At 38.9% G+C, this 22,657-nt stretch overlaps 1 protein-coding gene across 3 annotated transcripts in view; it reads left to right on the top strand.

The window, feature by feature from the left end:
- pgap1 (post-GPI attachment to proteins inositol deacylase 1) overlaps positions 1-22,657 on the top strand; it is a 109,943-nt gene that overhangs the window by 8,406 nt on the left and 78,880 nt on the right. For 2 of the 3 annotated variants that reach the window (XM_067987778.1, XM_067987776.1), the window contains exons 4-14: positions 1,857-2,028; positions 3,416-3,576; positions 9,160-9,212; positions 9,807-9,873; positions 11,847-11,952; positions 12,031-12,089; positions 12,178-12,273; positions 12,641-12,690; positions 16,932-16,997; positions 19,250-19,301; positions 20,156-20,236. In XM_067987778.1, the coding sequence (XP_067843879.1) occupies positions 1,857-2,028; positions 3,416-3,576; positions 9,160-9,212; positions 9,807-9,873; positions 11,847-11,952; positions 12,031-12,089; positions 12,178-12,273; positions 12,641-12,690; positions 16,932-16,997; positions 19,250-19,301; positions 20,156-20,236 (963 nt within the window). The remainder of the gene's footprint in view (positions 1-1,856; positions 2,029-3,415; positions 3,577-9,159; positions 9,213-9,806; positions 9,874-11,846; positions 11,953-12,030; positions 12,090-12,177; positions 12,274-12,640; positions 12,691-16,931; positions 16,998-19,249; positions 19,302-20,155; positions 20,237-22,657) is intronic. The other variant, XM_067987777.1, reaches the window with a different exon arrangement.

Below are 22,657 nucleotides of genomic sequence, written 5' to 3'. Positions count from 1 at the left end.
TCTCACATTGGAAGTATTTCTTCATAGAGCAAACTTCCTTATTCCTGGATATCTGCAGCATACCCCTAGTATTAGCTTGGATTTTTTTGCATTAGAGGTGTCTAATCAAAGTAGTTGATTTTGTAGCTTTCCCCATCGCACAAGATCAACCTTATTCATCTCCAAAAATTGGACTTTGCTATATTTGTAACATCTACACTGTTGTACTTGTGAGGCATTGAATTTAAAGTCATGTGCTTTTTTTAATTGCAAAGTAACATGGTTTGCAGTGGTCCTCTCAGTTAGTCATTAAGTAGCTTGGCAGAAATGGATTTCTCCAGTCTGTAATATACATGCATGGCATTGAAAGTACAGCATATCAAGGTTTCAGATGTTGTAATTGTTCTACTGGGTCTGGAAAATTCCACTCGCCAGCCAGTCAAGAGAAAGTTGCTATTAAGTTTTGGTAGTTTGGCTAAACAGATCAACTTTTCATGGCGTTTGTCTCTCTATCTTCAATCTGATTGTGTTTTCCCAGTGTCTTGTATCGAACTCCCTGTTGCAGTTCATTACCACTGACTTCCATGTGCAATATATATAATTCCTCTCGCAAGATTTTTTATGGTTAAAGTTCAAGTTATGATTCATGAGTGAATTTTAAAACAATAAAGTTCCAAACCAAGTTGCTTTAAAGGGTCAGGTTAATTTAGCAACTAAACATTACAGCAGCGGTGCAAACTCCAGAATACCCAGGAGCAATAGATCAGCTAATAACAGTCTGTTTACTAAAAGTGTACGTTAGCACATACAGATACTGCACTCTGTTACAGATGCAAAACAATCTTAAATGGTGCAACTCAGCAGCAACCTGAAACGGCACATTTCAATCTGCAAGGTTTCCTAATTTAACAATTAAATTTTGAGTGTCCTCAAGCTGTGTTTAAACTTTCTGGCTTTAAAAGGGAGAGGCCATCTTAAACTATGTTTACCTTAGCAGCAGAATCGTAGATTGTACTTTATGTTGTGTTAGTATGTTATAAAACAGCATATCATCTGGTTTATCATGAGTAAGCCACAGAAGACTCCTAGTATATATAAAAAATCTTGCATATATCACGTCACATTTTAAATGTGTCTAGCTTTTAAATGTGACAAATAATGTCACACTTTCTTTATTGGCTCAAATTTCCCATGAACCAATCAAGAAACCACTATTTACTTACTTGATGACTATCCACTTAATTCATTGCCATTCACTGCGCTTTTGTTACATTCTCTGCCTCACTGTGTGCATTGTCATTGGGAGACCCACCACCACAAAAAAAAATGCTTATCCGGAATGTTTAATGGAAAGAACATGAGTAATCTGGCATGTGCATGTAAACAGCAATCTTCATAGACTAAAATATGTCTTTCTATTTTCCTGTCATCTTGATAGGGAATTTAGTTATGTTTCCATTTTGCATGTCTCCAGTTCAGCCCTATTATTAAAATTTTCAAGCGTCAATTGACCCCTAATAAAATAGTTATGATCAGCAATTGCAGGTAATACCTGACCAATTCCCTTTTTTGTATTGGGACCAACTCATCTGTGGATGCTGTTCAAACAAACTTATGTTTTGTGAGAGACACAGGTGTTGATTCCTTCAATGGCTGCATTTCCTTGCATTGAAAGCCTTCTAGAAAGTTGGGTTGCAGAGCATAAGTGTCAGTATTAATTTGTGCTTCAAGATTTAAAAAATAACTGTTAAAATTCTTATCCCTCATCGCACTGAAATATGCATAACCAATTTAATGTTGCTTCCTTCCATTTTTCCCAAGGACATTTATCCAAAATGTTTACTAACAGGTTAATTTTGATCTGTTTATGTCCATAGGATCAAAATGTTGCACCCAGCAGTGTTGCTATTGTGGGGCATTCAATGGGTGGCATCGTTGCTAGAGCACTATTCACTTTACCCAACTTTAAACCTACACTGATAAGTGTTATTATAACTCAAGCCACGCCTCATGTTGCACCAGTCCTACTACTGGACAGCTACCTCATAGGTAAGTCTGGAAACCTGAAGTGATCTCGGAGATGCAAAAATACCTTCTCATTCATAAAGCTTGTATTGGTCCAAATTCAATTCTGCCATTTCTACAGGGGTTTTTCACAACAAATATGGATATGGAAAGGGTTTATTGATATCAGTTTTTCTTTAAATATTTTTGGTTACAACATGATGTACATCGCATTCATGGTGTACAGTGTACAAGCTATAATATAAATAATGGATATTTAATGAGTTTTGCTGAGTGATTGGGGTTGTACAAAACACTGCACTGCTGTGCTCACCTGCTGTGTCAGTGCATGATGAGTTTTACTTCAATCCCCAGAGAGCGGTGGAGGCAGGGTCATTGAATATTTTTAAGGCTGAGTTAGAGAGATTCCTGATTAACAAGGGAGTCAAAGGTTATAGTAGGTAGATGGAAAAGTAGGGTTGAGGTCACAATCAGATCAGCCATGATCTTATCAATTGGCAGAGCAGGCTCGAGGGGCTGAATGGCCTACTCCTGCTCTTAATTCGTATGTTCGTATGTAATTTGATAGTTACCCTTTTTGGGTGGGATGGAACAGACATGCTATAGATGCTTGGCATGCAACTTGTGTGGCATCTGCTTTGAACTTCTCAGCTAGCTGCCGGCAGTCGGCCAAGAGTAGATTTTGAGGAACTTTTCCTGTTTTAACCTAAGAGCACATTAATTTCTCCGACTGAACTATCTTCCATGCTGCCTCAGTTCCTATCTACTGCGCGAGAGGATTGTACTGCCACCACTTTCATGGGATGTTCTGACAGGCTGCAATTAGGGGAAAACCCCAAGCTTCCCCATGTTAGGGTTCAGGGGTATCACAGCAGGCAGGCCCAGGAGGCAGCATGCCACGTCCGTGAAATCGCTTCTTTTCACAGCGTTTTATTTTCTTGGTACTGGCACCTCAAAAATGGTATATCCTTCGGTAGTCACAATATAATGTTGGCCACTGCAGTATTAAAAAGGAGATGGCAAGTTTAGTAAGGTGTGATTTCTGCAATAAATTGCTTTGTGTTTAGGGCCATATCTTTTTTATTCATATGGCAGTGACATTGAAGGGAGAGAGCAAGACAAAAGATAAGAGTAAGAAAATCTAAGCAAATAAAAAAGTAACAAGACAAACAAAATATGTGAAGAGAACAGATGCAAAATGAGATAGAAATGGGAGATTTAATAAATGTTATAATTTATGGAGCCATGTGTGTCGCATGTCACTGGTTACAACTTGCTACCTTTTTCAGAGGTTATATCGTTTCTGTACAAACTGGACTAGAGTACCGTATCACGTACCTTGATAAGGGGAAAATGTAGTATCAAGTGTGTTAAATGGACTTTTAGTTAACTAAAACATTCATTTTTGCAGACTTTTACACCACTGTGAATAATCACTGGATTCTCAAGGAAAAAGACTTAAGAAACATCACCATTCTTTCAGTGGGAGGTGGTTTCCGTGATTACCAAGTCCGGTCTGGTCTGACCATTGTGCCAAGCCTGGGTCTTTACAATAATACACTAAATGTTGTGGTAATGTAAAGATTTTTTTAAAAATTCCTGTATTGGTTACTGCTGGTAACAGTAATGTGTTCATATTGGTGCTATTTGCATCTTTGCTATAAGAGGACTGCATATTCAGGCAATGTAGTTTACACTAGCAATTCTACATTGATGGCTTATAGGGAAGAAGAAAATCTTGAGCAGGAGTGTGGTTTTTTTGCTCTTATTTTATGTTAATGTGTACTGCAGTTCTTCAATCATTTGAGGGCGCTTTTGGTCTATTTTTAGTGTTGCCTTAATGCTACCTTGCTAAGAATCTGTCTTTATGTATGTGTCGGATACTCCAAAATCAACAACATTTAAATTAATCAAAGTTACAACAATAAAGTTGGATTTGTACTTCTTTAGGCTTTTCTGACTATACTTTTCTAATAGTAGTGAGCAACACCAATGCTTGTCAGGTAAATAATATGAGATTCACAACTGCAGAAACTATTTTAATTCATCCAGCCAATAGCACTGTAGAGGTTACTGAACAAAATTAGGAGGAGTGAATTCATGCTGCTTTTTTCTGGCAGTACCATCTTCAAAGAATGCTGCTTTGTATAATGTATATTGTGGAAAAGTATGTGCGCTGAGGAGTTCATTAATACATCTGGTCATTGACTGTCTTGAAAGAAATTACAATTTGAGAACACGCATTCCCACCTACAGTGTGATGGGAATAAGTTACTGGCAAATTCTGCACATTCCTAGTACTGTGTTTTATGTATGACTTAACTGTAGCTTTTACCAACTTCCCCGTTTAGAAGTTTTTCTTATGAGATTTGTCAAAGTGGATTTCCTTAATATTTTTAATTCTATACTGTATTACTTTGGCAAAGTCCCAAATTGGAGTATACTAGTTCAGTACAGTCTGCTCAGCTGGAGGAGAATTATCTTATTTGTTTTCACTTTACAAATCCAATATGTTTATCCAACTTTGTTTCTATTGGTCTAATAGTTTTCCCACATATTGTCATGATTAACCTCTTGGTATACCTCCTGGAAGTTCTGATCTCACTTTCAGGTCTGTAAATCCCTTTTCAAAGCGCAGAACCCGTTACTTCATTGTAAGGAGATATGGAAATTTTGAGGCAAATCAAACTTTTTGAAAGATACAAAATTACTTTCTATACTTGTTCCAACCCTGAGATAATGGTACTTTCCAGGCTCTGTGGTAGCTAGCTCATATTATTGCAACAGGAACGTATTAGACAGACTCACCTTTATTTTTCCCTCAGTGCTTGAGATCCCAAAATACATGTTGGGGGAGTAGTTTTATTTTTGTTCTCTAGGTTAGACCTATAGAGTTGAACTCCAATGTGCTTAGCAGACTTCACTGCAGTCATGAAGATTCTTCAATAGTTTTATTGTTAATAATAACTTCATTTTACAATTAAGCAGAGAACAAGGAAGGTGCCTCGGCATACCTTTTTACACTTCACATAGAACCATAGTTGATCTCCCAGCTTAATGGAGTTGGAGGAGTGAGGCTACAGATTGTGGTGGTGCAAGGAAGTTATGCTAAACATTTAAAAATCACTAGTTAGGCCTTAACTGGAGTATTGTGTCCAATTCTGGACACCACACTTTAGGAAGGATGTCAAGGCCTTGGATAGGGTGCAGAGGAGAGTTACTAGAATAGTACCAGAGATGAGGGACTTCAGTTATGTGGTGAGACTGGAGAAGCTCTCCTTAGAGCAGAGAAGGTTAAGTGGAGATTTAGTTGAGGTTTTCAAAATTATGAGGGGTTCTGATAGAGTAGATAAGGAGAAACTGTTTATGCTGGCAGGAGGGTCGGTAACCAGAGGAGACAGATTTAAGAAAATTGGTAAAAGAGCAAGGGGGGAGATGAGATTTTTTACGAAGCAAGTTGTTATAATCTGGAATGCACTGGCTGAAAGGGTGGTGGAAACAGATTTAGTAGTAACTTTCAAAAGGGAATTGGATAAATATTTGAAAAAGAAAGATTTGCAGGGCTGTGGGGAAAGAACAGGGAAGTGGGACTAATTGGATAGCTCTTTCAAAGAGCCGGCACAGACACAATGGGCTGAATGGCTTCCTTCTATGCTGTATGATTCTGTGAATCCTATGAATTCTGCTATTGCTGATGGCCCAAGGTGCTTCATTAGTGCCCAGTTTTGGGCTTCTAGACCTGTCCTTAGCCTGCCCGCTTAGCATGGCAATTGTGCAACGTTACACAATGGAGAGTGTCCTCACTGTGAAGACGAGACTTTATTTTCACAAGGTGTGTGCGGCAGTCACTCTTATCAATGCTGTCATGGACATGCATGATTAGTGAGGATGTGTGCAAGCAGATTCTTCCCTCGCCACCTGACACAGGGCCAATCTGGCAGCCATGTCCTTCTGGACCAAGCCAGCTCGGTCAATAGTGGTACTACGAAGCCACACTCGGCGGTGGACATATTGTGCCTTTTGTGGCCTTGCTTCTATCAATGCTTTCTCCAACTGGTGTTCAACGTGGAGAAGCACTGATTCATCATTTGGGGTGGAGGTGGGTAATAATCAGCAGGAGGTTTCCTTGGCTTTGACTTAAAGCCATGAGTTTTTAAGGGTTCAGAGTCAATGTTGACAATTCCTGGGGCCACACTCACCTGGCTGGTATGTCACTGTGCCCCAACCGCTGGTATGTCTGTCCTGCCTATTGAACAAGAAATACCCAGGGATGGTGATGGAGTAGTCTGGGATGTTGGCTCAAGGATATCACTTTGTGAGTGTGACCTTGTCAGGCTGTTGTTTAAATAGTCTGTGGGATAGCTCTCCCAAATTGGGCACTGGTCCCCAGATATTGAAATTGAAAAAGGATATAAGAAGGGCAAAGAGGGAATATGAGAGAAGATTAGGGTAGTGGTGAACGGATGTTTTTCTGACTCGGGAGAACTATGCAGTGGGATTCTGCCAGGGGTTGGTATTACGACCATTGCTTTTCTTATATATAAATGTAAGGAATCTTACAACACCAGGTTATAGTCCAACAGTTTTATTTGAAAATCACAAGCTTTTGGAGGCTTTCTCCTTCGTCAGGTGAAGTGTGGGATTCCATGAAGGTTACCGCATACTATATATGCGGTAACCTTCATGGAATCCCACACTTCATCTGACGAAGGAGAAAGCCTCCGAAAGCTTGTGATTTTCAAATAAAACTGTTGGACTATAACCTGGTGTTGTAAGATTCCTTACATTTGTCCACCCCAGTCCATCATTGGCATCTCCACATCATGGCTTATATATAAATGACCTGGACTTGGGTAGAGGGAGCACAATTTTGAAGTTTGTGAATGATATAAAACGTGGCAACGTAGTAAATAGTGAGCAGGAGAGTAGCAGACTTCAAGAGGACTTGGATAAGCTGGTGAAATGGGCAGACAAATGGCAGATGCAATTTAATGTGGAGAAGTGTGAAGTGATGCACTTTGGGAGGAACAACACGGAGAGGCAGTATAATCTAAATGGTACTGTTTTGAGGGGGGTGCAAGAGCAGAGGTTCCTGGGGGTGCATTTTCACAAATCTTTGAAGGTGGCACGACAAGTTGATAAGGCGGTTAAGAAAGCGTATGGGATTCTTGGCTTTGTAAATAGGAGTATTGAATATACAAAAACAAAGAAGTCATGCTAAACCTTCACAAATCATTGGTTAGGCCTCAGCTGGAGTATTGTGTTCAGTTCTGGGCATGACACTTTAGGAAGGATGTCAAGACATTGAGGGTGCAGAGGAGGTTTACCAGGATGATGTCAGGGATGAGGGACTTCAGTTATGTGGAGAGACTGGAGAAGCTGGGATTGTTCTCCTTAGAGCAGAGAATGTTAAGGGGAGACTTAATAGAGATATTCAAATTATGAGGGGTTTTGATAGAGCAAGTAGGGAGAAACTGTTTCTTCTGGCAAGTGGGTCAGTAACCAGAGGTCATAGATTTAAAATAATTGGCAAAAGAACTAGAGGGGAAATGAGGAGAAATTTTTTCACACAGAGTTGTTAAGATCTGGAATGCACAACCTGAAAGGTTGGTGGAAGCAGATTCAAAAAGAACTTTCAAAAGACAATTGGACAGGTCCTTGAAGAGGACTAATGTGCAGGGTTATGGGAAAAAAGCTGGGTGTGAGACTAAACTGGCCAGCTCTTTCAAAGAGCTGGCACAGGCACGATGGGCCGAATACGCATAAGATTTGATGATTCTATGATGTTAGTGAGGAAAACATTTCTGGGATGAATGGTCCTGATCCTATGCCTGGTTTGTTGTTGATAGGCATATCACTAAAGAACAAAGGGGTAAGTCAGAAGAAGTGTTTTTTGTACAAAGGGTCACTAGGGATGCCACAGATGGATATTGAGGCAGAAATGAGGGTATCATTTAAAATGGAATTGAAGAAGAATATAAAAGGATACAGGGAAAGAGCAGGGAAATGGGATTAGTGTCCGTAACTCCCATTGAAGAGCTAGCACTGGCACAGGCATGATGGCTGTATTGGCCTTCTGGACTGTAACTTTATGATTCAATGATATTTTCAATATTATTTCAACAGAGATCAAGTGGAGGTTTGGTTATCTGTCTGGAGATGATTGCGTTTTAAAATCTGGAGAGTATATGAAGGCCTGCACATTCCAAATGACATGCTTGGCGCTTCGGCAAAAGTCAACAGTTCTATTAATTGGACGGACTGGGATACATGGTTTTCTTTGGAGCCTCCCAGACATGTTGCAGCTCTTTCCCCATGCCAGGATTGTCTTCAGTCATGGAGAGGGATCAGTCTGCTAGGAATGTGGTGGTTTGTTTTTTTTACAGTGTGGAAGTGCTTGGACTGGAAATAACACATAACAGTTTGTGTTTCAGTGGAGGGGTTCTGCAAAACCATTCTCCATTTTTAATTAAGTATGAAACATGGGAAAATCTTCTAGTTTCAGTCTATTTTTTGGAAGGATGCAGGAAATCTATGAAATTTTCTAAGCTGTTCTTGATTTAGGTCCGTATAGTTAAACCAAATTTTTGGTCTCCAGTACTTTCTCAGACTTTCATAAAAATATTGCTCATTATGGGAGATTGAAAGGAGACCACAGCAGTGGCTTCAGTTTATTAAAAAATTGTTTTCTTCTCCTTCCCCATCTCAATTTAGTTCCTTGACCATAGCTTTGCTAGTTTTATTACATTACATTACGAATAAAATATCCTTTTTGTACACTCATCATTGACTCATCTCAACAATAGAAAAATAATGTGGATCTCAATCGTATTATTCTCTGGCAGCCGGTAAGGCATGTTGTGAAGAGAATGGTTTACTGCTGGTTTTCCTTGAGAGTAACTAAGCTGCCCTTTGACCACATATGTACCTTGAACCTGTTGCTCACTATTATTAGAAGGTCATAGTGTGGTAGAATATTGCTTTGTCCTTTTCCACAAGACAATTTCTTGACCTCAGCTGTGCCATCACGGGAATGTACCAAACAAAGATTGGGTGTTTCTTGTTAGGGGAATATTGTGTGATGTTGCAGCTTTAGAAAGGCATTTGATAAAGCCTACAACAGTATACAGACTAACAGTTCTTTTTATTTCTTAGACATCAGCGATTCCAAAGGCATGGCTTTCAACTGATCACCTCTGTATAGTCTGGTAAGTATAAGGCAAGATTCTCAATATATGAACATATAGAAAGAAAGGCTACAAAAGACCAGTTACTTGTAATGCTAACAACTGGGGGCAAAGAAAACAAAATTTAAAAAAAACCTCTGGTCAGTTTTAGGAAAATCTGTGGGAAATTCCTCACCAACTCACAAAGGCACTTAAGCTGCCAGTACTGCCGAGTGCAGAGGTTTGATCTGTGTTGCTTCATGATGTGGGGAAATGACAAGATCCCGTAATGTTGCATCTCCTGATGGTCCAATTACGATTGACAACTCATTTTTATGTTATGCTACATTGCTAGATTTGGTCTGTCAAATTTTAAATGTGTGTTTTTCTCTTTAACTTTTCATTAAGATAAAATGAGTGATAGAAAAAACTCTACATCGTTAAATGTTTGAATCCATTTAAAATGTTCACTTTTATTTTAGATTATTCATCTTTTCTCTGTGCAAGCGCATTGTGTACTGTAAACCTTCTGCATGGCAGACATTATTTTTCAGATATGAGCTGTAACCTAATTAGAGTTCTAATTATAGCAAGGTACGTGATATAACTGCTTTTTCTTTCTTGGTCTTTTTTCAGGTGTAAAGAGTTGGTCCTAGCCACTGTTAGAGCTTTTTTTGATCTTGTTGATCATCACACTAATCAGGTAGACTTAATTTTATGTGACTAGGTTTTATTTACTATTAATATTTGTTACATAAGATTTATTGATAAGTTTTATTGATAAATTTTAAAGTCTGGGATAATGTGATACGAAAGGAGCCATTTGAAGCTAATGATTTAATGCTCCAATCCAATATGATAAAATCCAGAATGCTCCCATAGCGTGAATGGTACACCATATCAAAGTATGTTCAAGGCATTCGCTCACCATGTGTTTTATTCAAAGACACGACCTGTCCTTCTCTTTCCTTGGGTCTTAGCATGTCATAATTATCCATGCCCCTCTCTGCTTGTTATTGTATTTTTCCCTCTCCTGCTGTGGGGAAGAGCCTGGCCTCCACTTCGACCCTCCCCACGGTGGGAATTCAATGTGGGCAAATCACGGTCACGAACCTGTGTTCCAACTGCAGTGGGACAAATGACCAGTTTTTGACAGTGTTATTTGAGGGTGGAATGTTGGGTATGACACTGGGAGAATTCCCTGCTTTTCGAATACTGTATTGGGATTGTTAAGTGTTATTTGAACCACAGTAACAGGGTGGGAAGGCCTTGGTTTCATGTATCCTATGGCAGACGGGGCTTTGGTTTAATATTGCATCCAAAAGACATCATCTTCAACAGTGCAGCCTGGATTATGTGCTCAAGTCTCTGGAGTGGGACTTGAATCCATGACCTTCTGACTCAAAGGCAAGAGTGCTATTACTAAGCCAAGGCTGACACCAAGGTAGGTAGAACTCGCCAAGGGGACGACTGAAAGAGACCTTGGGGTATTAGTTGACGTTGCTCACTGCAGCCAAGCAGTGTGAGTTAGCAATAATCAAGCAAATAGGATCCTGGGTTACATTGCTAAATCAGAGGTACACAAGATACAGTACTTAACAGCATAGAGAAAATAAACCTGTAATATTTTTAGGCATGTCAGAGCAGCAGAACGGAGTTCTGAAGGGAAAATTTAGGATAGATGTCAGGAAATATTTCTTTATACAGAACGATGTGTCGCTGGAAAAGGGAGGGTGCTTTCGGTCAGGACACAAAACTCAATTAAGAAATAGCCAGATGCTGGAACAGGAAGGCATTGGAACTGGTATTATGGAAGGATGAGATCAAATGGGCTGAAGGATATTCTTCAGCTGAACCTAGCTTGTGATATTTAAATAGCCAGTTAACTAACCACATGGTTACTGTTGCTGATCATCAGTGGCTAGAATTGTGGAATAAAATTTCAAATATTTTACAAGTAAAACAAAAATGAGTAAAATTAACGCAAAGCCTTTGCAACAGAGAAAATAATGTACTTTGGGTTCCTTATAGTTTTACAATTCAGTAACAGACCTAAGAAAAGAGATGGTGTCTTAGTAATTATTTAGTGATATTTAATACTGTTAGATAGGATATAAAAATATGGTTTGCAGTGTCATTGTCTTTTTTTGAAGAATTCTTTGATTTTAGATGGATGTAATTGTGATAAAGTAATTGTGGAAATTCATGATGGTTGCAAGTTTAAAAAATTGTCATTAGCCTCATGGAAAAGATGGCAGAATTAGCTCAGCGTAATACAATTCTTTTTTGTTAAAAAAAACTTTTGTGCTCTTTCAGCCTGCCCACCAACCAGTTAGATTTTCCCTGCAGTTATTGTGAACTGTAAACTTTGTCAGATGCTGTGTGTAGCTTCTTGAGAGTGTTAGCTGCTGTCACGTGTAATCTTTGATAATGTATTTGCATCAAAAAAGAGGTCCCTTCTGATTGATCTGAAGTGATGGGAATAGCTCACACTGTGGCTGTACCAGGTTTTATTACCTGATGAATTTTATTTGGATTACTTTACGGCTATAGAGTTAATGGTTATAAAATTATGCTGCATTATTGTCGACCTGTCTAGTCAGAAAATTACTAATAATTTCTTGATTTTTATGTTTCAAATGCTTATTTGTGACTTACTGGTGGTTTGTTTTTAAGATAACAACTGATCTAGAGACGAGGATGTCTGTTCTTCACCATCATTTTGTCAACTATTCAGAAAAAGACTCTGAGGACAATCTTGAGTCTTCTGTCTCATTCTCAGGTTTGAAGCTGTACATTGTTTAAAATTAGTGATTTGACCAAATATATAAAGTATATTTAATATGTGTATTTATTTTAGGTTCATCTGCTCTGTGGAGTGAAATAAAAACATACAAATGGACTTATACCAGCCCAGAGGTACTGGATGCTGTCTTTTTAAAACTTCTTTGACATATTCTGAACAATTTTTCTATTTTGAAATTATATGTGCAAAAATATGTTTCAGTTTTCTGCACAGGAACCCAAGGCAGCATATTTTATTTTACCACTTCCAAGTGAGGGGGAGCCCTACAGTAATTTATATTGTCGAAATAACAACTTGGTAAGGAAATATGCCTTTTTTGATCAAAATATTGAAATATTAACAACTTTTACTGAATTGTTCATCTGCCATAAGTAGTTAATCACAACAACATTTTCTCTTATGTATTGTTTGGAATATATTGTTGGAAAAAACAAGAGGTTGGCTGTGCATCTCAAATTGGAAAAATCTGCAGCATACAGAAATTATATCCAATCAATTATTTACAAAGCATTGTTAAAAATCCTTTACATTGAAAACAAAAGTCTGCTTTTACGATGGGCCTAGGCCATACCTTTGTGCCTCAGTTCACCCACTTATAAAACTCTATTGCATTTTAAATGGCTTTGACACAAACTTGAATGCATCTGGATTTTTGAATTGACAGGAACCCAGTAACTGGATCTATGGCTGTATGAAGAGTAACCAGTCTGTTTGGTAAGTACATTTTGACAACAGATTTTTCTTTGTGAAACTGTTTTTGAGTGTACAAATATGTTAGCATCAAGTACATATTTGATAGTTTTGTGTTCAAAAACATGGGGTGAGAATTTTAGAAGGGTGGACACTATGTCGTCACTTTTTATAGTTTCCTGTTTAAACAGCTTATTGCTTATATTATGGAAATGTAAAAATTCAAAACCAAAACTTGATACTGGAAATTGTCATCCATTAGTTGTGTGATTAGCTGTATAAAAATAAATTTAACTGGATGTGAAGCTCTAGTGGGATTGAGAAATTGCATCTGCGTGGGAAAATTGTGACCTGGACACTGCTCAGCACTCGCAGCATGCTCTGAGAAGGCCCATAGCTGATAACTTTGTAAGTTTTAAGCTTGTGCGCGATGAAGCTGAAAAAGGACTAATATTGCAATCATAAAGCTACTCAAATACTACAATATTAACTCAAACCTGAAATATATATGCTGAAAGCACAATTTGGAATAAAAACAAAACTTTTTAAAAGCTGTGCTCACCTTTTTGTTACATTTTTGGGTTTTTATGCAAGATATTGTATTGTGTTCGGTGTCACTGTCCACTCTCGCATAGGGCCCTTGTGTCACCCTACAAACCAGAGGGTCTTTACCTATCAACTAGGTAAATGCAGCGAGATCCGAGGTTCAAACATAGAAGTCTTGTCACTGTACTCCTTACTGGAATACATCACTTGCACCCATAGATCTCCTGGTCTTCAATAGGCAGAAGAACTGAGGCTTGAACAATAAACCACCCGACAAATTATTGAAAATGAAAATGGGTAGAAGAACAGTATGCAACCCAAACAATAGATTTACAGTAAATACAGACCTCACTATTCTGTTTAGAAGCAAAAGAACAAATGTGCTTTCCCTGCGCTAACTCTTAACCCAAAACTAATCCATGAAACACTGGCCCATTACTTTTTATGTGGTTGTCCACTACCATGGAGTCTTTTGACGATCCTTGTACCCACAATGGTTCCAGGTTGACTGCTATATGTTTGCATTGCAACCAAAAATATAGCTGCAGTTTCTCAGAAGGATATCCCAGAGCAAAAGAAATTAAAAACTGTATTTCACTTAACTACATTGGATGGTTAGCCAGTCACAGGTTCAGGTTAATGTTTGCCCATATGAGTACAGCTGCCAAACATACATGTAATGTAAACAGCCCCACAGGACACTTGTGATTGAATGGAATTAATTACATGACCCATTGGACAGTTTCAAACACTTTGAAATGATCTGTTAGTCAGAACCCCAACCAAGGACAATGGCAGGAATCATCACAAGCATATCAAGGCCTTCCAGAACAAAGTCTGTGACTTGACCTGAGGTGTGCATATCAGCCTAGTCACAGCTGTGTATTTTCTGCAGCTTGCAGAAGCCTCTAGCAGTAACCATTTTTAATCATTATGTGCTGTGATCAACAAGAAAGAATCCAAAAATAATCCATAATAGAGAAAATGTTGCTTTGTCACACTTTGTCATCCCCTTTTTCTTCCCAATCTCACTACTGTCCTACTGTTGGCCCCTAGAAAAAGATTGTAGTGGGATAAGCAAACTCATCTGTGGCATGCTAAAGATTAAATTGTATCTTCTTCACTGAGCAGCATTGATGGCAATCAGATTAAAATCTTCAGTACAGACTGTCTCGCCCTTTTGGCTGGAGAAAAAATAGATAGAGCACATATTATTTTAGGGCGATCTACCCTCCCCTTCTCATTCCTTCCTCATAATGAAGTTACTGTTGAATTCCAATACTAGTGCGTATCCAATGTGTGAACAAATACTCAAGAGTTGAAAAAATACATATATTTGTAGGCATAGAATGTTTTCTTTCATTAGCCAATATAGATTATCTTGTCATCAAATGTAATTGGTTAAGCTGTGAAATTTCAAGCTAACCAGCCAGGCTTTTAACATTTTAAATTTGGTAGCCTGAGTGTTTTAGTAGATGGAAGCTGCAAAGCTACTTTTTTTGTGTTTGGAAATCTTTGATTAGATCTATAGAATTAAAGACCTTACTTTGGTATGTTGGCTTGTACAAAGACACCCAATGCATTTGACTCAAATTATTTTCGGTTTTGGGTCAGTGGCAAATGTACAAGTAATTCTTCTGGCACTCTTCTGCATGGGTATAGATAAGAAAGTGTAATAAAAGGCCTCCAGAGGGCAGTGTATAATGGTGCCTGGCTATACCGGACCACAGTTTGCTGAGAGGAGTGTTCTCACCATTGATTTTCCCAGACAGTGAGTTTTCAGTTTCAGCTGATTTGTTTTAAGGGCTGCGTCCCCTAAAGGCACAAGGCTGAGTCAACCCATAATAGACTTGTGCTTCTCCTAGCAATGGGTGAAAGAGTGATCTGGGCAGAGCTGTGGGATCAGGTTGCCTGCATTCCCTTTTCAGCTGTTTTTATATTACCTTTTTGTTGCTGTGGTCTGAGGAAGGTGCTGCTCTACCTATTACGTACTGCGACTTTTTTCCAGGCTTTGTCAGAGACCCGTTCAGGTATGGGCCTGAGAGCACATTATTTGATAATTCTGGATGTGCTAAAGAGCCATTCAAACAGTGTAGACTGAATATTGCACACATTATTCTGATGAATAATTTATTTGCTGGTGAATTTCATCGAACTCTGAGCCAGTGCCTCTCCTTGGTATGTCCGCAGCCATTTTATTCATCTTCAGCAGCTGCTTATCTTTTGCAGAATCGATCATATATATGGCTTAATATACTGGCTTGGTCACTTCATCAATGTGAAATAGTCCTTTAAGCTTCAGTATATGCAAAATTAATTTAGCATGGAAGGTAGGATCACAGCCTGTAAATTGGTCATGTTGTTTTCTTCTGTGGTGGCAGGACCATCCAGAGCCAATCTCATCTGTCAGCGCGTTCACATCATGACTCTATTTTGTGTCTCAATGTAAACTCGCAGTAGCACCGAATGGCCAAATGCACATCGCAAGTCAGCAGGGGAGGTGGTTGTTCTGTAGATTGGAAGACCCACAAAAAAAAGTGTGTCTCTGCTGCCCCCAGAGGGAAGAAAGAAAGAAAGATTTGCATTTATAGAGTGCCTTTCACGACCTCAGGACGTCGCAAAGTGCTTTACAGCTATTTGAAGTGTGGTCACTGTTGTAATGTAGGAAACGCGGCAGCCAATTTGCGCACTGCAAGGTCCCACAAACCACATTGTGATAATAATCAGATAATCTGTTTTAGTGATGTGGTTGAGGGGTAAATATTGGCCAGGACATCACTCAGAACTCCCGTGCTGTTCTTCTAAAAGTGCCCTGAGATGTTTTACGTCCACCCAAGAGGGCAGATGGGGCATGGGTTTAACATCTCATCCGAAAGGCAGCACCTCCGATATTGCAGCAGTCCCTCAGTATTGCACTGGTCAGCTTGGATTTTGTGCTCAAGTCTTTGGAGTGGGACTTGAACCCACAACCTTCTGACTCAGAGGCGATCGGGACATAGGAACAGGAGTGGGCCATTCAACCCCTCGAGCCTGTTCCACCATTCAATGAGATCATGGCTGATCTGTATCCTGACCCCGCCTACCCGCCGTGGCTTCATGTCCCTTAATACCCTTGGCTAGCAAAAATTGATCGATCCCAGATTTAAAATTATTAATTGAGCTAGCATCTGTTGCTACCACTAAGCCACGGCTGATACCGTAGGCAGGGCAGATGTTTTCTATTCCCAAGTATAGCTGAAAGGAGGAAATTGAACATTTGCTTTTTGCTGACTTATACTTTCAGTTATGGAAGTGGCAAGATATGAGGAGAAAATGTAACTTACCAAATGAGAATGCAACGCAGAAAGAAAAGTAACAATGTTTAATTGTTATAGAGAAGTTTAAAAAAGGGCACCGATATTAATAACAGTTAGTGGTGGATATGGTGAATGGAATCCTGGCGCACCAAGGATGACTGTGATCTATTGATAAACTAAATCTTATTTCCATGTTTTTCATAGGGATCCTGTGGGCTGATATTTCATTTATACTTGGCAAGAGCAGGATAAAAAATGATGATACTGAGAAGAAGGGATATATCTATATTGTATGACCTTTTGATGCAGTTATTATGGGATTTAAGATTCCTCCCTGACTATTGGTGCCTGTCAGTTGAGCTAGCATTCAACATAATCCTTGTTATTTTCTGATTTCTGTTTTGTTTGTTTTTTTTGTGATAGTGCTGGGAAATGGAACCCTTTCCCTTTTTATGCTCTCAGTGACCGCTTGAAGTACTTCACTGTTAGGTATGACCAGGGCTGGTTGCATTGCAGGGCTATTGTCTGCATTGCTTCATGTAGCTAAATCCCAATGCCAGAAAGGCACCCCTACTTGCACCAGTGCATGTTCCAATATAGTGTGCTCTCCCTTCTTTCTTTTCTCCCTCCCTTCCCCCCCCCCCCCCCACCCAGTTTTCCATATGAATTAAATCAGAAGTTTGCAATAATAATGCATCATTGAAAGATTTTGAAGCATGGAATTTTTTGACTGCCCTTGTGCACTTGTAGATGTGACAATGCTTCCCCTCCTCGGTACAGTTTGTAACGACTGGTCTGCATTTTGTTTTTCAGGACTATAACTTTAAATAGTTATGTCAACAAATGTAAATAATTGTTAAACATGCATTATATAAGCTTCATATATACTGTTACACTGTCCCCTAATTCTGATACTCTTGAAATTTAAACAAAACCTGACTCCAAAGAATGCATTTAGACCACAGGGATAACTCTTTCAGGATTACAATAGTACATCGATTAGAAAAACAGACCTGCAAGGTGGTCAGAATGCCTTTGTTTATGTTGGGATGTTTTAGTTTACATCAAGATTACTGAGAGTTTAAAAAAGGTGTTCCTTGCCTGTCTCACTCCAGTTTCTAACCATTACCATTGTGAAAATTGTTGCCTTATTGGTGCTCCAACAATTTGGGCCATGGACTGTTAGGCCATCATCAACAATGTCCCATTATTTCCTATTCTTGGCTGTGCCAGCCGGACCATGTGCTAAGCAGCGGAAGTGATTCACCCTTGGTTGATTTTACACATCTTGTGATCAGCCTAAAAACGGTAATGTCAGAAGAGATCCATGGATGGACCGCCCAAGAAGAATAATGTGGATTGGGATGGAGGCAATCCTAATTGGAAATGAGAATATCATGTATAAATTTAAGAAAAGCTTCTCACAATATGACACACAAATATGTTAGAAGTGGGGGTAGAGGGATGTATGAGTAGGTTGGGAATGGAAAGATTGAGTTCAAAGTACGGAATTCAGGAAAGCAAGTTCCACTTTTATTGTCACGGAAGCTTAGCATTTGAGAGGGAGTATGGGGTATGTAATAAATTCAAGGAATCAACATTGTAAACTATAGGGCTAGAGTAATTAGTTCAATGACTCAAAGTCCCTGTTTTAATTGAATTAATCAAAATTTTTGATACCAATTTATCTGATGTGACTTATTTGTACAGGAGATCAACAAATACCGTTGTAATATCTTAAATGATTGCTCAACTATGTTTAATTCTTTCTTTACAAACCTGTTGTCATTTTGGTCTCATGTTTATAGACTGTCAGTAGGATGCTGTGGAGATGTTTTGCATCTTCTGATACATGACATCTGTGGTGTTTGTGTAAGGTGTTTGTGAAGATTGCACATGCTGCATGCAGTCAGTTGTATCGTCATTATTTCTACTGATGGACATTAAGCCTAGTTTAACTGAGCATGGACCTGTGAGGAACCTCACCCACCACCAGAACATATCAGGAAATCATGGACCCCTTCCTGCAATTTTCCTTTCAGTGGACAGGAATTGTGGGTGATGTACCTGTGATTTTCTCATAGGTGTTGTCGGCGGGGAAAGTTCCTTACAGCCAGTGCATACTCAGAACATTTCCCTCATAGTCTCGTGAAGTAAAGACTTCGATCAGATTCAGAAGTTGGAAGAAAACTGGAAGTTTGTTAGGTGCTCTGAAGATTAGAAAAGTTACATATTTTTCAAATTGATCAGGTTAATTTAACATGGTTTATTATAGTCTGGGACTAGATTAAGAATTTAATCACCGTTAATAGCGAACAGTTAATTTCACTTTCAACAAATACAGAAATAGGATGATATATCCTATTGTAAACAGCATAAGTATCAAGAAATATTTATTTCAGGAATTAGTGTTGATTTAGCATGAACAAAGTAGAAATAAAATAAAAGCTTTTATATATTCCATATAAATTCTTAATCCTTATCTGGTGCACTCTGTTTCCTTTTCACGTTTGACATTTAATCCTGAAGGGAATATAGCAAATTATATAATGTGCATGAATAGTCATTTGCTGTGGCTACTCTTCTTTGCAATTTGCATATTATTTTTGAATTTCTTTACTTTTTAATGTTTGCTTGGGAATGTCGCATGAGTTCTCTGATCCGTTGCATTGAATGTCAACCTCTATTCCAAGTATTTTTCACCGAAAACACACTATCTTACAATTAAATTTCCCATGCAGCCAAGAAGGCATTGACTTGACTGGGAAGGCAGAATTGCTGAAAATGTACAAGGTAAGCTTAGAATTTCCTTGGGATTCTATGTATTACTCAGCTTATGTAGGTTTTCCTTCTATCAACATTTAAATGTGATACTGTGTACAGTTCTGACACCAATTTTTACTGAGTAAAAATCTATTTTATTTTGGTTTTCCTCTTAAGGTAATCTGCACAGACTGTTATCCTTCATTATGTTGCCTATATGCCTTTATCAGCTCCCATCACTCGCGGCCATTTTAAGCAAGCATCACTAACGGCCATTTTAATCCGTAAAATGAAATTTCTCTTGTTGAAGGATTATCATTTTAGAATGTAAAATGAAAAATATTTATACTTGCAGATTGTTAGCAATTTAAGCATGCATTGTGAGTAGTGCATTCAATCTAAGTTTGTCCTTCGTTAAGCATCAAAGGAGACAACAAGAATGTTTGTACATTACAGGTTCTGACCAAAGAGCTAGCTGGGACTTTATAAGAATGTGCTTTTGACTCTACTGCACTCTGATCATCTTGTCCTACCAATTTTGAAGTATCTTTACAAAATATATGATCAAGTATTAAGTTTCAAAATATTCCAACATCAGGCTCCAAAATTTTTTCTGTCAACTTACTATGTATGAATTTTATTGGTCAAAAGTGTCACTTGGAAGACAATTTTAGCTGAATTGTTTCATCAGTTTTGGAACACATTGATATCCAACATCAGTTCATTTGAATTAATTATCTGATCAATAAATCTGGACTAGCACTTGAACTAATTGCAGTGCCTTCAGCCAGAATTATCATCCCTGGTTTTCTGAGAATGTTGGTTTAATTACAGTACAACACCAAGCATATCTTCTAAATGCTAATCTGCTGTTTGTTCTTCAGATAGTAAACTTCAATCTGGAAGAGTACCGTTCTTTCTCTCATTTTGTCATTCATATATCTAAGGCTACTGTTAATAAACAGGTAAGTGAAAACAAAATGACATATGACAGCCTTGTCTACTTTCATTAATGTTAAATATTTCTTTTTTAGCTCCTTCACTGCTGAAATCATTGCAATTTTTATTGCTTTTGTTTCTTTTTACTTAAAACTAACACTAAATGCATATGTTTATTATATAAAAACAGCAGCACGCTAACTATGACACTGGAGAGTTGAACACTACATTAATAGATCAGAGTTCAGATCCCGCCTCTGCAAGTATTCCCATCCAGATTATCTGGGGGAGGGAAAACTGGTTAGGGAACGATTGCTTCCCACTCACTTGAAACAAGTTTTTTGGCAGATCATAAGAAACCTACCATCCAGCTGTATTTTGAAAGCTCATAATATTTTGCTTCTATTATGATGCCTGGAAGATTATTCCAGACGTTTATCACCTTTGCATAAAGAAGTTCTTCCTAATAATCTGTTTTAAAATTATGTTTCACTACTTCAAATTTCTAGCCTCTGGTCCTACTAGTTTGTCCTACATTGAAGTAATATTCTGCTTTTACCCTATCTAAACCATTTAATATTTTGTGCATCACAATGATGTCTCCTCACTAAATGTTGTCTCTTTAGTATAACTCGGATGTGAAGTCATCAAACACCGCATTGGCTTTTCACCCACTGCAGTGTAACTGTTGGTCCAACTAGGACTTTTGAACTTAATTTTTAATCTTTTCATTGTTAGAGCATCAAGTGTCCTGTTCTCTTTCAATTTAAAATCTAACTAACATTTGGACACTGCTGTATTCTGCTTTCCTTAGTTAGAGCATGCTGTGGGGCTAGCTGTATATTTTGGGCTGCTGGCTCTGTGTTACTCTCAGCAATTGTAAACAATTTTACAACACCAAGTTATAGTCCAGCAATTTTATTTTAAATTCACAAGCTTTCGGAGGCTTCATTACTCTCATCATTACTCTCAGCAGGTATTGGACTCAAATTGATGTCTTTTGTATAACTATACCATACCCTTTTGTCAATTTCCCCCCTTCCTCCTGAAGTCATAGACTCCATGCGAGGGTATAGTTCTGTTAGCACTGGTTATCTTCTGCTACGTCATCTAAGTGACCGTTATTCATGTGTGAACCTTGGCTGTGTACGTCAGCAGGCTATTAAATCATGAGGAGCATCATGGTCAAACTCAATTCTGTCCTCGTCCAGCGCCAGCTTGTGCACACTTCCAGCATAAATTACTGGAGTGGGAAGCCCGGCAAGTTTACCTTTCATTAACTTGGGTTATCGGGCCAATTGTCATGTTGCTTCCACTGCCTCAGCACAGTCTGACCCGAGAAACCTGGTCCTTCTGGTCTGTATGGATTAATGGCTCACTGGATAAATTTGCTGAGCCACTGGGGGAGTTCATGCTCATAATCTTTCAGATTAACTAAAAATGAAGTTTGAATATTTATTTTATAAACATGGCATGATGTATAATGTGTCATGATATCATTTGACAAAGAATAATGTTAAATATTTCTGTTTTGTTGATCTGAAAGAGAAGTAAATGGGATCACAAACTGTCTTTTTTTATTCGTTCATGGGATGTGGGCGTCGCTGGCAAGGCCAGCATTTATTGCCCATCCTTAATTGCCCTTGAGAAGGTGGTGATGAGCTGCCTTCTTGAACCGCTGCAGTCCATGTGGTGAAGGTTCTCCCACAGTGCTGTTAGGAAGCGAGTTCAAGGATTTTGACCCAGTGACGATGAAGGAACGGCGATATATTTCCAAGTCAGGATGGTGTGACTTGGAGCGGAACGTGCATGTGGTGTTGTTCCCATGTGCCTGCTGCCCTTGTCCTTCTAGGTGGTAGAAGTCATGGGTTTGGGAGGTGCTGTCAAAGAAGCCCTAGCGAGTTGCTGCAGTGCATCCTGTAGATGGTAAACACAGCAGCCACTGTGCACCGGTGGTGAAGGGAGTGAATGTTTAGGGTGGTGGATGGGGTGCCAATCAAGCGGGCTGCTTTGTTCTGGATGGTGTCGAGCTTCTTCAGTGTTGTTGGAGCTGCACTCATCCAGTCAAGTGGAGAGTATTCCATCACACTTCTGACTTGTGTCTCGTAGGTGGTGGAAAGGCTTTGGGGAGTCAGGAGGTGAGTCACTCGTTGCAGAATAACCAGCCTCTGACCAACTCTTGTAGCCACAGTATTTTTGTGGCTGGTCCAGTATATTTTCTGGTCAATGGTGACCCCCAGGATGTTGATGGTGGGGGATTCGACGATGGTAATGCCATTGAATGTCAAGGTGGTTAGACTCTCTCTTGTTGGAGATGGTCATTGTCTGGCGCGAATGTTACTTGCCACTTATCAGTCCGAGCCTGGATGTTGTCCAGGTCTTGCTGCATGTGGGCATGGAGTGCTTCATTATCTGAGGGGTTGTGAATGGAACTGAACACTGTGCAA

Source organism: Heptranchias perlo, chromosome 7 (genome assembly GCF_035084215.1).
Source record: "Heptranchias perlo isolate sHepPer1 chromosome 7, sHepPer1.hap1, whole genome shotgun sequence".
Classification (NCBI taxonomy): Eukaryota; Metazoa; Chordata; class Chondrichthyes; order Hexanchiformes; family Hexanchidae; genus Heptranchias; species Heptranchias perlo.
The sequence above is the reverse complement of the archived record's forward strand: the minus strand, read 5'-3'. Positions and strand labels throughout refer to the sequence as shown.